This window comes from Electrona antarctica, assembly GCF_951216825.1.
Source record: "Electrona antarctica genome assembly, chromosome: 19".
Lineage (NCBI taxonomy): Eukaryota > Metazoa > Chordata > Actinopteri > Myctophiformes > Myctophidae > Electrona > Electrona antarctica.
The window spans coordinates 28,546,815-28,561,814 of record NC_136800.1 but is presented as its reverse complement, the minus strand read 5'-3'; the positions used below and the strand labels follow the sequence as shown (position 1 = coordinate 28,561,814).

The 15,000-nt window shown below is 47.4% G+C and overlaps 1 protein-coding gene across 1 annotated transcript in view; it reads right to left on the bottom strand.

Moving 5' to 3' along the window:
• The window catches only part of pex5lb (peroxisomal biogenesis factor 5-like b), a gene marked incomplete at both ends in the record, with an annotated part of 78,038 nt that overhangs the window by 25,286 nt on the left and 37,752 nt on the right, over positions 1–15,000 (bottom strand). The window contains 4 exons of the mRNA XM_079529297.1: positions 4,101–4,202; positions 10,787–10,874; positions 11,827–11,944; positions 14,160–14,432. Of these exons, the coding sequence (XP_079385423.1) occupies positions 4,101–4,202; positions 10,787–10,874; positions 11,827–11,944; positions 14,160–14,432 (581 nt within the window). The remainder of the gene's footprint in view (positions 1–4,100; positions 4,203–10,786; positions 10,875–11,826; positions 11,945–14,159; positions 14,433–15,000) is intronic.

The following is a 15,000-nucleotide window of genomic DNA, read 5'->3' as shown; positions in this document are numbered from 1 at the left end:
GTGTGTGTGTGTGTGTGTGTGTGTGTGCGTGCGTGCGTGCGGAGAGGGGTGGGGGGATGAGGACTCGGCTGGAGGCAGCTAGGAGGGTGGAGGAGAGCTAGGTGACGGATGGATGGATTTAGGGAGGAGAGGACCGGAGGGGGCGGGAGGGAATGAAGAGATGAAAAGGAGAGGATGGGATGGGCGTGGATCGTCACGTGAAGGATGACAGGGGAGGCGGAGAAGATAAAATGGATGGCGTGTGTACTGTTCGTGCACGTGCACATGCATGCGCGTGAGTGCGTGCGTGCGTGCGTGCGTGCGTGCGTGCGTGCGTGCGTGTGTGTGTGTGTGTGTGTGTGTGTGTGTGTGTGTGTGTGTGTGTGTGTGTGTGTGTGTGTGTGTGTGTGTGTGTGTGTGTGTGTGTGTGTGTGTGTGTGTGTGTGTGTGTGTGTGTGTGTGTGTGCGCGTGCGTGCGTGTGCATCTACTGAACACTCATGCAGTTCAGTACTGATGGCCGCCCATCGTGGTGTCACTCCATGGATCACTTTCCCTCTGTGTCCTCAATATTCATCCCTCCGTTTCCTCTCTCTCTCTCTCATCATTTTTCCTTCGCCCTGTTCTTTTGTACAAAGGAGAATGGCATTCACCGTTGTTCAGGCCATATTTTTTATGGACTGTACTAATAGTGCATCTCTTATCTGACTACTACAGTGTACTATAATGTTTGTGGTGCTGCAGTACTTTATAGTATCTGACATATACTATAAAGTTTGTCGTAGTACTGCACTAGTGAATCTTATACTACTGCAGTAAAAGTACAAACATTATAGTCCATGTCAGATAAGATATACTGCAGTACCACAAACATTATAGTCTCTCCTCTCACCCACATTTTCCAATTCACCCAACCTGCTATTCTCTTCTTATCCACCGGATGTCCTCAGTGTTCCTCCCCATTACCTGTGCCCCACCCGTCCACACACCTGTTCCCACTCTTTTCATCAGCAGCCCTGCGGTTACCAGGCTGACTCCGCCCAGCCTCACCTGTTGTACATTGACATCATATTTTTCTTCACAAGGCCGTGTGGCATGATCTGCCTTATTTGTGTTCCTTTTAGTTTATAGTGACTCCGAAGTCTACTGTTTTTAACCTTAGATCAGCATAACTCGATGAATTCTCAACCGATTTCAAGTGATTTGGGTTGTTATAAGTCAGATGATATGATACAGGACACTTGATTAAATAAAAAATGCATGTTGCACTCAGGTGTTACAGTGCTAAAGTCCCTGCCCACCACCACGGAGGTTGCTGGTTCGAATCCACCGTGGTGCATCCGGCTTTGTCGGGCGTCTATGTGAACACAATTGGCCCCTTGTTCGGGGGAGGGAAGCCGGGCAGGGAGGAGGGTTATATTGGGTTATATTGGTCCTACGGGCTGGAGTGGCACCTGTCCACAGGAGCTCCTCACTGGCAGGTGAGTCAGTAGGAAACAGCCGTGACAACATAATTGGCATAACGACTACATTTGGGATAAAAAAGGGTAAAAAATAGATAGATAGTTCCTGTATGAACCTCAATAAATAAATGTCTCCATCTAGAACTGCAATTCTACCTGAATGTGGAATAGCAATACGTCAGAAAACAAATAGATCTTTGGAAAATACATCTCTGGAAAATGTACCACTTTTAGGTAACATGACTATACAGTACAAACAGATTTTAATTCACTGGAAATGGTCTTTATCAACGTTAACGTTTCCCCCCGAAGCAAACAGTCGCTTTAAAATCAAAATCAAAATCAAATTATGTTGTTTCTATTTATAAACCATACACCATGGGAAGGCTTGAGTCTATTTTGTTTCCTCATGGTTTTTCTTCTCTTCACGAGTTCTCTTCACAAAACACTATTTCCTATCACTTACACCAGTGGTTCTCAAAGTGGGACCCAGGGACCCTCGGGGTTCGTTGGGACCCTCAGATTCTCAGATTGGGGTTCCTCAGGGACCCTCAAAGAGGGTTCCAAATGGACCCTTACAGGTCTGTAACTTGAGGAGGGTTCCAAATGGACCCTTATAGGTTGTAACTCTGAGAGTGTACAAATGGCTGTATTTGGTTCCATTTGCAGGCTACGCTCTCAGAGTTATGGGAGTGGTCACTGAAACGTTTGAGAACCACTCACTTATACACCTCTGACCAGCAGAACCAAAGACAGACTCTCCTCTCCGTCCATCACCTCACCTGCCCCTGTTTCTCTCTCTCCATCCCTCCACCTCAGGGGTGGGCAACTTTGACGATGGAGAGGGCCACTATATTTCCACACTCACTCCAGAGGGCCACATTGCTGTTGTAGCAAAAATAGCAGATCTACAAGCTCAAAACGTGTCGCACTGCGACACGTTTTGAGCTTGTAGATATTAACCTGAGGGCCACATTAAGTGAAGGTGGGGGCCGCATGTGGCCCCCGGGCCGCCAGTTGCCCATGTAGGCTCCACCTCATGCAGTCTGTCTGTCTACAGTATAACTCTTAGTTTTAGGCATCTGAAATGTCATCTTATCTGATGATCCATCTCTCTATATCTCAGCCCACCTCTCTGATTCTCTATAGCATATCTCTTTACATCTCCACTTGTCTCTCTCTGTCACTCAGTGTACCTCTCTACCTATCACCCCCTCTCCCTCCCTCTCTCTCATGCAGCAGACTCTCCCCCCGGTCCTATGTGTGCTGTTGTGACTGTGATGTATGGGAGTGTCTCTGCAGGCTGATTCATTATAGCTGCAGCAGCGAGCATGATAGATGATATTGTTCTGTAACTCTACATGCAGGTGATACCCTGCACCCCGCTCGGCTCCATATCGCCGGTCCAAACCACAAGCACCTGGATCCGGTTTCATACATATGCTGTGAATACTGTATTTACTGTACATCACGTACATACTGCACTGAACCCTCGGAGATGCAACGACGCCCGCCCCGAAATGCCAACAAACACAAACTCAGACTCACTGCTGCATCACAGCAGCTAGCTCGGGGTTCCGTGAGCGGGGTGCATACGTTTGGACAACAGTCCGACATGTCCGACAGGCATTAGTTTGACAACACCGTCGCTCCCGACATGCACTGCCGGTTACACCCATGCTGCGGGTTAAAACTCACCCGTTTAGGGTTGGGTTTTGGGTAGGGTGTCGGACTCCGTACGTACATGTAGGTCTGCAACTCTGACAGAGTACAAATGGAACCAAATGGACCCGTAAGTTGTGGGGCCTGGATTCCTGAAATTAAAACGTTTGAAAACCACTTTTCTACTGTCGGTCACTGTGTGTGTGTGTGTGTGTGTGTGTGTGTGTGTGTGTGTGTGTGTGTGTGTGTGTGTGTGTGTGTGTGTGTGTGTGTGTGTGTGTGTGTGTGTGTGTGTGTGTGTGTGTGTGTGTGTGTGTGTGTGTGTGTGTGTGTGTGTGTCCTGAGCATGACGTTAAACTGCTCCGTTGTAACGACCACCGCTAATGTAGTGGGTGCAGATTTGAGATGCATTTGCAACCTCTGTGGACTGTGTGCTTCAACATGATCGCAAGGCACAAGCTTGCATACAACAAGGCGCTGTTCACCTATGGAGTATACCAACAGCCGGTGCTGCTTGGTGGCCATTCCCATGAGCAGCTACTGGGAAGAGAGGCGTTGAACCTGGCCTTCTATTGGTGTGTCCGTCCGCTGTCGGAACAACAGTGGGTGGATTTTGGGCCCATGGGATCAGCCACGCTGTGGAGAACGATATGACACCGGGTGGCGATGCAGGAGTGGATCTGGAAATTGTTTCCAGATCTGGTTGTTGGAGGGGGTTTCGAACTTAGGATGCCTACAGTACTCCTTGTGCCCATGGAATGCTGGGTGACATGACATGCTTGCTGTATTCGTGACTGAGGACATAATGCCTTGATTTTGTTGATGTAACTTTGCTGCACCTGAACTATTTATGTCCTTATATGCAATAAATAAACATAAATAAATTGTTAAAATGTGTGTGTGTGTGTGCGTGCATGTGCATGCATGTGTTCGTGCGCGAGTGTGTGCGCGCGCGCATGCGTGTGCATGTGTGCGTGCGCGAGTGTGTGCCCGTGTACCTCTACGGCAGCTTTGGCTCTGACATACTCCTCCTCCGTAGTCAAGTTCCCACGCAGCACCTGCGACCTGGTTCTCCTCCTCTCCCTGGTCACACAGCACTCCTAACACACACACACACACACACACACACACACACACACACACACACACACAATCCTCAATACAACCTTCGGTAGATTTTATCTGTTGCTCTTAAAGAGCAAATGACAAACACAATCAAAACTCAGACTAAAGAGTATCAGGGCCTCAAGGCAACCTTTTAATATACTGGCAGATTATTACATGTCATGATGATAGTATATCATATTGTTTCTTTTGGGCAGAAACATCTTATCTCCATATTCTAACGTTTTGTGTTATTTATTTATTTTATTTGTATTTATTTATTTTAAATTTAACGCCCTACTTGATCATACTGGAGTCACACAAAAGCATCAAAAGTAGCAGATCCACAAGGGACGTGTTTCGACTCGAGCTTGTAGATCTGTTTGTTACTTTTGCTATTTACTAAAAAGTAACAGTTTTGGATATAATATGAGGTTTCCACCCAACAGAGACGATATACTATGTATATAGTATATTATACTATATAGATGAATCATTGCCTGATGATGGTTACCGAGGGCAACGATGCAAAACGGCCGTGTCGGTTGAAAATCTCTTTATCACATACCTCCACGTCCGCCTTAAATAAAAAAAACAAAAACAAAAACATGAGAACAATTAACCAAATAGCTGCATCATAAACTAGCATATATGGGACAAAAGGTGGCATGAAGGAACACGAGAGAGGAATGCTAGGGTGAGGTACAGTCTGGAGAGAACACAAGGACAGAGGAATGCTAGGGTGAGGAGCAGTCTGGAGAGAACACAAGGACAGAGGAATGCTAGGGTGAGGAGCAGTCTGGAGAGAACACGAGGACAGAGGAATGCTAGGGTGAGGAGCAGTCTGGAGAGAACACGAGGACAGAGGAATGCTAGGGTGAGGAGCAGTCTGGAGAGAACACAATGACAGAGGAATGCTAGGTTGAGGAGCAGTAAGGAGAGAACACAAGGACAGAGGAATGCTAGGGTGAGGTACAGTCTGGAGAGAACACAAGGACAGAGGAATGCTAGGGTGAGGTACAGTCTGGAGAGAACACAAGGACAGAGGAATGCTAGGGTGAGGTGCAGTCTGGAGAGAACACAAGGACAGAGGAATGCTAGGGTGAGGTACAGTCTGGAGAGAACACAAGGACAGAGGAATGCTAGGGTGAGGTACAGTCTGGAGAGAACACAAGGACAGAGGAATGCTAGGGTGAGGTACAGTCTGGAGAGAACACAAGGACAGAGGAATGCTAGGGTGAGGTACAGTCTGGAGAGAACACAAGGACAGAGGAATGCTAGGGTGAGGTACAGTCTGGAGAGAACACAAGGACAGAGGAATGCTAGGTTGAGGTGCAGTCTGGAGAGAACACAAGGACAGAGGAATGCTAGGGTGAGGAGCAGTCTGGAGAGAACACAATGACAGAGGAATGCTAGGGTGAGGAGCAGTCTGGAGAGAACACAAGGACAGAGGAATGCTAGGGTGAGGAGCAGTCTGGAGAGAACACAAGGACAGAGGAATGCTAGGGTGAGGAGCAGTCTGGAGAGAACACAATGACAGAGGAATGCTAGGTTGAGGAGCAGTAAGGAGAGAACACAAGGACAGAGGAATGCTAGGGTGAGGTACAGTCTGGAGAGAACACAAGGACAGAGGAATGCTAGGGTGAGGTACAGTCTGGAGAGAACACAAGGACAGAGGAATGCTAGGGTGAGGTACAGTCTGGAGAGAACACAAGGACAGAGGAATGCTAGGGTGAGGTGCAGTCTGGAGAGAACACAAGGACAGAGGAATGCTAGGGTGAGGTACAGTCTGGAGAGAACACAAGGACAGAGGAATGCTAGGGTGAGGTACAGTCTGGAGAGAACACAAGGACAGAGGAATGCTAGGGTGAGGAGCAGTCTGGAGAGAACACAAGGACAGAGGAATGCTAGGGTGAGGTGCAGTCTGGAGAGAACACAAGGACAGAGGAATGCTAGGGTGAGGAGCAGTCTGGAGAGAACACAAGGACAGAGGAATGCTAGGGTGAGGAGCAGTCTGGAGAGAACACAAGGACAGAGGAATGCTAGGGTGAGGTACAGTCTGGAGAGAACACAAGGACAGAGGAATGCTAGGGTGAGGTACAGTCTGGAGAGAACACAAGGACAGAGGAATGCTAGGGTTAGGTGCAGTCTGGAGAGAACACAAGGACAGAGGAATGCTAGGGTGAGGTACAGTCTGGAGAGAACACAAGGACAGAGGAATGCTAGGGTGAGGTACAGTCTGGAGAGAACACAAGGACAGAGGAATGCTAGGGTGAGGTGCAGTCTGGAGAGAACACAATGACAGAGGAATGCTAGGTTGAGGAGCAGTAAGGAGAGAACACAAGGACAGAGGAATGCTAGGGTGAGGTGCAGTCTGGAGAGGTGAGACTATGGAAGCATAGCAGTGGTGGAAAATGCATTTAGCTTAAGTACAATTTGGAGGTATCCAATACTTTTACTTCTAGAAAGTTCTACTCCACTACAACTCGGATCCAGATGTTGTACTTTTACTCCACTGCATTTATTTTTAAACTTTAGGTACTTTGTAGATTTTGATTACTTTTACAAAACACTTCAATATACATTTCGGCCATTTGAAAATAGCCGATCTACAAGATCACGATTTTTATACATTTGAAAACTTGAAATGGGACATTCTGCATAATGAGTATACACTTTCACTTTTGGTACTTAAAGTATATTTTGATATGAATACCTTTGTACTTTTACTCAAGTAAATTTGAATTCCAGCCACTTACTTGTAACAGAGTATTTCTACATTGCAGTATAGGCTATTGATACTTAAATAAAAAATTGTGAATACTTTTTCCACCACTGGAAAAAAGAAGAGTGAGTCTGCAGTTCTGCCTGCAATGGGGACTTTATTCCACAGTTTGTGAGTCAGAAGGGAGAAGAGGATGTGTGGAGCGTGGTGCAGGGAGAAGGCTCCAGTGTTAGCTGATCTCGCTGAGCAGGAACGGTCGTATAGGGTTGGATGGTTTGGTTGTATCGTGAGCCATCCCCAGAGAGGTTTGTACTATCAGGGTTCCAACACATTTTTACCAATGAATTTCCCAAACTTTTCCAGAATGTTGAACCCAATTTCCAGACCTATATAACAATCATTCCGCGCAATACTCCTATGTGCACATGCCCAAAGACAGGCAGTGTAGCAAAAATAAAGCATAGAAGATTGTATAATTCCATTCCAAATTTTGTTTTTTCTACACCACCTAATCTAGGGCATAGGATCACGCTGTGAGCTTGTAGATCTGTTCTTTTTGTCACGCCCGGTACACATTAGGCTGCAATCATGCAGCCGGTTTGGCAAAAAATGACTTTACTGTATATATTATGTTACATATGTTTTCCAGGACCTTGGATAAATTCCAGGACCCCTTAATGAATAATGAATGTTTTCTTTTCTTTTCTTTCTCTTTTTGCCTACTATAGATAAGGACAGCAATCTGGAAGCCAATGAAGGGAATGGGAAAGTGGAAGACAATTTTAGGTGGTTGAAATCCAGGCGTGCTGCAGCATTTCTGGATCGTTTGGGAGGTTTTGCTTCGGTTAGCATGCCAAGAGGACAACCACGAGGAGAGTTACAGTAGTCAAGCTCGGATGACTGAGGCCTGGATTACTGTTTTGGAATTGGGCAGACCCCTGGGTGAGGTGAGGAAGGGTCTGTGATCCTATACGGATGTTGTAAAGCAGCAGTTCGCAACCTTTTCTGGATAAGGGCACACCCATCACAAAATCATTCGCTGCCCAACCATCTGACCACTTTACACAGTAGCCGATGGGTGGCATTTTTCAGTGTTCTGGCTTGAATCAGTGGAATGTAGTACCCATGAAAATATTTAAACTGTTTGTATTTGTTTTTAATGAATGTGTATTACATTAAAATCGTAGTGTTTTGCAAATAATTTGTGGGCCCACTTGCGATGTCTTAAATTTACAGCCCACCAGTGGGCCATGGCCCACTTGCAAAGTCTTTACAGCCCACCAGTGGGCCATGGCCCACTTGCAATGTCTTTACAGCCCACCAGTGGGCCATGGCCCACTTGCAATGTCTTTACAGCCCACCAGTGGGCCATGGCCCAAACGTTGAGAATTACTGATATAAAGCATAAACTACAGGATGTGTGCCTTGAAGCATCGGCCCTCAAAGTGAGGTCCGGGGACCCCCAGGGGTCCTTGGGGAGATTCCAAGGGTTCCCCAGATGGGCCACCGTGGACAAATATATTTTGATGTGGGGGTCCTTGGCACGAAAAGGTTTGAGAACCACTGCCTTGAAGGACTCAAGGACTGCTCTTGGCAGTCGGAAGAGAAGAGAAGGCCCCAGGGAGTTGGAAGAGAAGGCCCCAGGGAGTTGAAGAGAAGGCCCCAGGGAGTTGGAGAAGAGAAGGCCCCAGGGAGTTGGAAGAGAAGGCCCCAGGGAGTTGGAAGAGAAGGCCCCAGGGAGTTGAAGAGAAGGCCCAGGTAGTTGAAGAGAAGGCCCCAGGGAGTTGGAGAAGAGAAGGCCCCAGGGAGTTGGAGAAGAGAAGGCCCCAGGGAGTTGAAGAGAAGGCCCAGGTAGTTGAAGAGAAGGCCCCAGGGAGTTGGAAGAGAAGGCCCCAGGGAGTTGAAGAGAAGGCCCAGGTAGTTGAAGAGAAGGCCCCAGGGAGTTGGAGAAGAGAAGGCCCCAGGGAGTTGAAGAGAAGGCCCCAGGGAGTTGAAGAGAAGGCCCCAGGGAGTTGAAGAGAAGGCCCCAGGGAGTTGGAAGAGAAGGCCCAGGGAGTTGAAGAGAAGGCCCAGGGAGTTGAAGAGAAGGCCCCAGGGAGTTGAAGAGAAGGCCCCAGGGAGTTGAAGAGAAGGCCCCAGGGAGTTGAAGAGAAGGCCCAGGGAGTTGAAGAGAAGGCCCCAGGGAGTTGGAGAAGAGAAGGCCCCAGGGAGTTGAAGAGAAGGCCCCAGGGAGTTGAAGAGAAGGCCCCAGGGAGTTGAAGAGAAGGCCCCAGGGAGTTGGAAGAGAAGGCCCCAGGGAGTTGGAAGAGAAGGCCCCAGGGAGTTGAAGAGAAGGCCCCAGGGAGTTGGAAGAGAAGGCCCCAGGGAGTTGAAGAGAAGGCCCCAGGGAGTTGAAGAGAAGGCCCCAGGGAGTTGAAGAGAAGGCCCCAGGGAGTTGAAGAGAAGGCCCCAGGGAGTTGGAAGAGAAGGCCCCAGGGAGTTGAAGAGAAGGCCCCAGGGAGAAGAGAAGGCCCCAGGGAGTTGAAGAGAAGGCCCCAGGGAGTTGAAGAGAAGGCCCCAGGGAGTTGGAAGAGAAGGCCCCGCAGGGAGTTGAAGAGAAGGCCCCAGGGAGTTGAAGAGAAGGCCCCAGGGAGTTGGAAGAGAAGGCCCAGGGAGTTGAAGAGAAGGCCCCAGGGAGAAGAGAAGGCCCCAGGGAGTTGAAGAGAAGGCCCCAGGGAGTTGAAGAGAAGGCCCCAGGGAGTTGGAAGAGAAGGCCCCAGGGAGTTGAAGAGAAGGCCCCAGGGAGAAGAGAAGGCCCCAGGGAGTTGAAGAGAAGGCCCCAGGGAGAAGAGAAGGTCCCAGGGAGTTGAAGAGAAGGCCCCAGGGAGTTGGAAGAGAAGGCCCCAGGGAGTTGAAGAGAAGGCCCCAGGGAGTTGAAGAGAAGGCCCCAGGGAGTTGAAGAGAAGGCCCCAGGGAGTTGGAAGAGAAGGCCCCAGGGAGTTGAAGAGAAGGCCCCAGGGAGTTGGAAGAGAAGGCCCCAGGGAGTTGAAGAGAAGGCCCCAGGGAGTTGAAGAGAAGGCCCCAGGGAGAAGAGAAGGCCCCAGGGAGTTGAAGAGAAGGCCCCAGGGAGAAGAGAAGGCCCCAGGGAGAGAAGAGAAGGCCCCAGGGAGTTGAAGAGAAGGCCCCAGGGAGTTGGAAGAGAAGGCCCCAGGGAGTTGAAGAGAAGGCCCCAGGGAGTTGAAGAGAAGGCCCCAGGGAGTTGAAGAGAAGGCCCCAGGGAGTTGGAAGAGAAGGCCCCAGGGAGTTGAAGAGAAGGCCCCAGGGAGTTGGCGACGCTGCAGGTGATTAGAACTCACCTCCTTTGAGACTACACGCCCACCCTGAGTCTCATTCTCCTTCCCCGGGGTCCCTCGCCTCTGCATTCCATCCACGTGTTTATGAATCATCACTCTACTTGTGAAGTGAAAACTAACTTCACTCCAGATCCAAAGTAATGTTTCTGTCATCTGAGATGTCCGCTGGTCATCTACCACAGGAAACTGCTGTCTGAAGACCAGCTGTCTACTACTTTAAGTACCATCCACCAACTGTGCGTGCGTGCGTGCGTGCGTGCGTGCGTGCGTGACAGAAATATGAAATAAGAAACACAGAGGTCACTGTCACCCACTGTCTGTAAGATGACTCATACAAAACTGCGGGGGGCGACGAAGATGAGTTGGACTGACTTTGTGTGTGTGTGTGTGTGTGTGTGTGTGTGTGTGTGTGTGTGTGTGTGTGTGTGTGTGTGTGTGTGTGTGTGTGTGTGTGTGTGTGTGTGTGTGTGTGTGTGTGTGTGTGCGTGTGGAGGGGGGGCTGACAAAGTCGAGCTGTACTCACCTGTGGGGAACTGATGAAGTCCATGTCGTCCAAACTGTGGACCTCAAAGCTGTTCTTAGAGGTAGCAGCTGTTTTAAACTCTGCAGACCTGCAAGGAGACAGGAAGACATTCATTTAAACCTGTCATGAAGTTAAGATTTATCTCCATTTGTGAACAATAAATGTTTTAATCCACAATATACCACATTTCATCATATATTTTTCAGCTCATCATCTGAACTGGCTCAAATTAAATTAATCTGTATAGTACTGAAGTTCTTGTTTTAACCATGGTTTTGCTCATGGACACTTTGACACAAACATTTAAGAAACACATGAAAGCAAAACAATAATGTATTTCTATAAGACAACTTGTTGTGATTTGTCACGACAATAAAAATAGAATAAAATAAAATAATTTAATTTCAGGGCTGTATGTGAGCTTACTAACAATGTAAAACCTTAACCTAATATGGATGTGTTTGTGTGCTTGGCTAGATTTCTTGCAGTCAGAGCAGGCTATCTTGCAGATTTTCTTGCATATTTGCATAATGGACATTAGAGCAAAGCATAAATTAAAGGCAAAGTCCCAGATGGACCAAAACAGAAAAGTAAAAGTCTAGAATAGATTTTGTAGATTGGGGTCCCAAATGGGGGTTTGTGGCATAATGAATGCCCTTGATCACACAAAAGCATCATAAGTAGCAGATCTACAAGCACGTTTCAAGCTTGTAGATCTGCAAACTTTTCACGCTTTTGAATTTGATTAACTGTTTTGGACATACAGTGGTGAGCAGTTGAGACTGGCAGTGATACCACTTGAGTGCCTCCGTGGTTCCTCTGTGGTGCCACACCCCTTTTGGTGGTACCACGATTCACACTTAATTTAAAGGTTTCCACCCGACAGAGATTATATCATCAAACTGGTGGTCCTTGAATAAGGCTGATGAGAACCACTGGTCTGGATGCTGCTGGACTAAAACATGGCAGGTGTTGGCTGACCACAGCAGTTCACTGGAGCAGTGATGGGACTAAAACAAACATGGCAGGTGTTGGCTTACCACAGCAGTTCACTGGAGGAGTGATGGGAGGTGCACCTCTTTTCATATCTCCTCCTCCTGCCTTCCAGCTGAAGACTCACCTCCTCCCATTTCTCCATCGGAGGAGACGACCTGCCGACTGCAGAGGGACAGAGCAGAAACGTGTTTGACATTTTATTTATCATTTGATTATACTTTATTTTTCAAAAGGCCCCAGGCTATGGAACATAATGTCCCACAAGGCTATGGGACAGGAACTATAGCCCATGCCAATTACAATGCTACTGCCCCTCTGGCTAGTGGCTCATGCATGTCATGGTATGCGTTCACTTCACTTCCATTCCATTCACTGGTTCTAAATATACATGTTGACAACGTACAACGAATGTACAAATTCACATTAGTTATTAAGTAAAGAAAATGTGGGAAATGTTGTTGTAACCAATAATTTCCTCTTTTAGCTGGGGAAATGATTGCTCTGTGATTATCTATTCACAAAAATGACACAGTTGTCATTCACTGATTTGAAAAGCATTTGGTAATCTAGGTTCTTGGCTTGATGGCAGCCTGCACAAGAAATAGAGATGCTGGTAATTTGCGAGATAAGCTGTGGACAGTGGACACATGAACGCATGCACGCATGCACGCATGCACACATGCACGCATGCACACATGCACGCACGCACGCACGCACGCACGCACGCACGCACGCACACACGCACGCACGCACGCACGCACGCACGCACACACGCACGCACACACACACACACACACACTAAATGCAAGATCTCATGCCAGAGATTAATAAAACACAACAACGTATACATATTAAGACGACAGTACTATTGTATATAAATTATGAAGATGTACAGTGAACAGTGTATATATCTAAATATGGTTTTCAGTGACATCCAACTCCAGTATTATTCTGCATCTATCATTTACTGTAAATATATATATATATCTGTAGCTGATACCCTATACTGTCCTATAGGGTCAATGTCATCTCATCTTACTTTCTCAAGTTTTAGAAATGAGACGTTTAAACTTCACATGCAGTGTCACTGTTGAATTATGCATCTCATCGCTTGGCCATGTAACAATAAATGTAGCAAACACTGCAAGTACATTATGTTTTGATGTACATTATGTGCCTTTCTCATTTAAAATCTTTGGGCTTTTATATGCCTAGGAGGACAGTAGACTGACAGGAAATGGGGAGAGAGAGATGGGGAGTGACGCGCAGGAAAGGTCGTCTGGATCTGGATTCGAACCAGCGACACGCTGTCAGACTGTCTAGGTGCCCAGACCGCTACTCCAGCGGCCCGGGCCCAGAATAAACCTTTTTTAGTGAGGACGATTGCTTTCGGAGTGTGGGAGAATAATAGTTCGACCATAATTCGTCCACAACCTTTGTATGACATGATGGGGTTCCTTGGCCTAATGCATATAAAACTGGCGGTCTATGAAATTCAAAAGGTTGAGAATGACTGTAATGTACTGTTCAAAACTGTATTGTAGTACCACTAGACTCTTGAACAATCTTTACTTGTCAGCAATTAGACGAGGAGAGACACTGCACAGACTGAACTAATTTATGTTTTAATAGGGACTATTTTTTTATATTCATACATATATACATGTCATGCACTGTATCATGCAGATTAGTGACTTAGTGCACTTTATGCTCTTCTCTTTCTCTATCCTTTTTAACTGCATTGATGAGCCTGTACAACCAAGTTTATGACCCACCTTACTTGTAATGTGATGTGACAATAAGTTTGATTCTGATTCTGGTATTGCATCTGCATCTGCTGCCGCGCACTACAGCACATTTTGGGTGTGCAACGTGTTCCGTTCATTTTTCCAAAGTGTGTAGCAGGTCATCTGTGACTGTAGGTAGGGGGATAAAGATCAGTCAGAATATAGCTCGGAACGCTTTGCCAATCGTGAAGTGAGTGACAACCTCATTATGTTAACAGCAGGGATTAACTCCAGCCTGCACTCTGCACAAAGCACTCTCGACCAAATGAAGTGAACCGCCACCAACCCAGAGAGAATTCATTTTGTCTAAATAATTAATATACATCAGGAAGGGTGCACGGCGGTATTGCGAAGGTGCAGCGGATTGAAGCTGAAGGGAGAGGTCACACAACCTCGATCAAACAAAGGTCATCTTCAGGGATTCAGAGGAACACAGTCTGTCTATGTACAGTATCCCTGCTGTCGGGGAGAGATCTCCTATCTGCAGCTTCCAACTTTTTGTGTTTTGTTTTCGTAAATTAACGGCCTGCTTGATCATACTACAGAGACCAGTTGCCACTAAGCCACGCACACACACACACACACTGTACCCGAGTCTATGGAGCAGCGTTCGGGGGGCGTCCGTGGGCTGGGTGTCCGATGTTCCACGTCCACCTGGATCAGCTCGGGGTCCTCCACTCTCTTCCTGCGCAGGGGGCTGCCCCGGATGCTGCTGCCCCTGCTGCCCAGGCCAGGAGGACACCTCTTCTCCTTGCTACTCCCCTTCCTCCTGATGCCTCCTCCTCCGATCCCCACTGGCGCCGCACACTCCCCCGGTCCCACTGGCTCGCTCAGATCCACCAGGTCTAGAGCTGTGGACAGGACTGCAGAACGAATGCACGGATGTTGGTCTGGTCAGTTGTGTGCCTGACTTATTACAACACTAAACATGGGTGATTTTCACCCGGACGATTATATCTTTGTAATTTTCATAATGTTGCTGATGTCTGAGGTGGGTGGGTCTTTCAGTACCTTCATGATGCTCAGTGACATCATAGAAGGTAGGTTTGTTTCCTTGCCCACATCCCTGGTTTTTCCTACAGGCAGGTGTTCGGGTGAATTTCACCCATGTTTACTGATAGTGTGATAGAGCAAAATCCAATACACCCACAATGGACTTTTTTATTTTTTTCTTCACTGGACCATTCTCACATGTCTTAGGAATGGGTGGACCAAAGGAGAAATTCCCAACTTAATTTCTCTTTTTTTGTAGGAATATTAAAAAAAAATCACACCCGTGTGAACTGAGTGGTGTAAGGTCTTATATAGCCTGTCTGACGTAATGAAATCATGTCTGACGTAATGAAATCACACCCGGGTGAACAGGGTGAACATAGCAACCATGCTCATTTTTTCTGCACAGACTAACAAAGCCAGTTGTAGGAGTGGTTT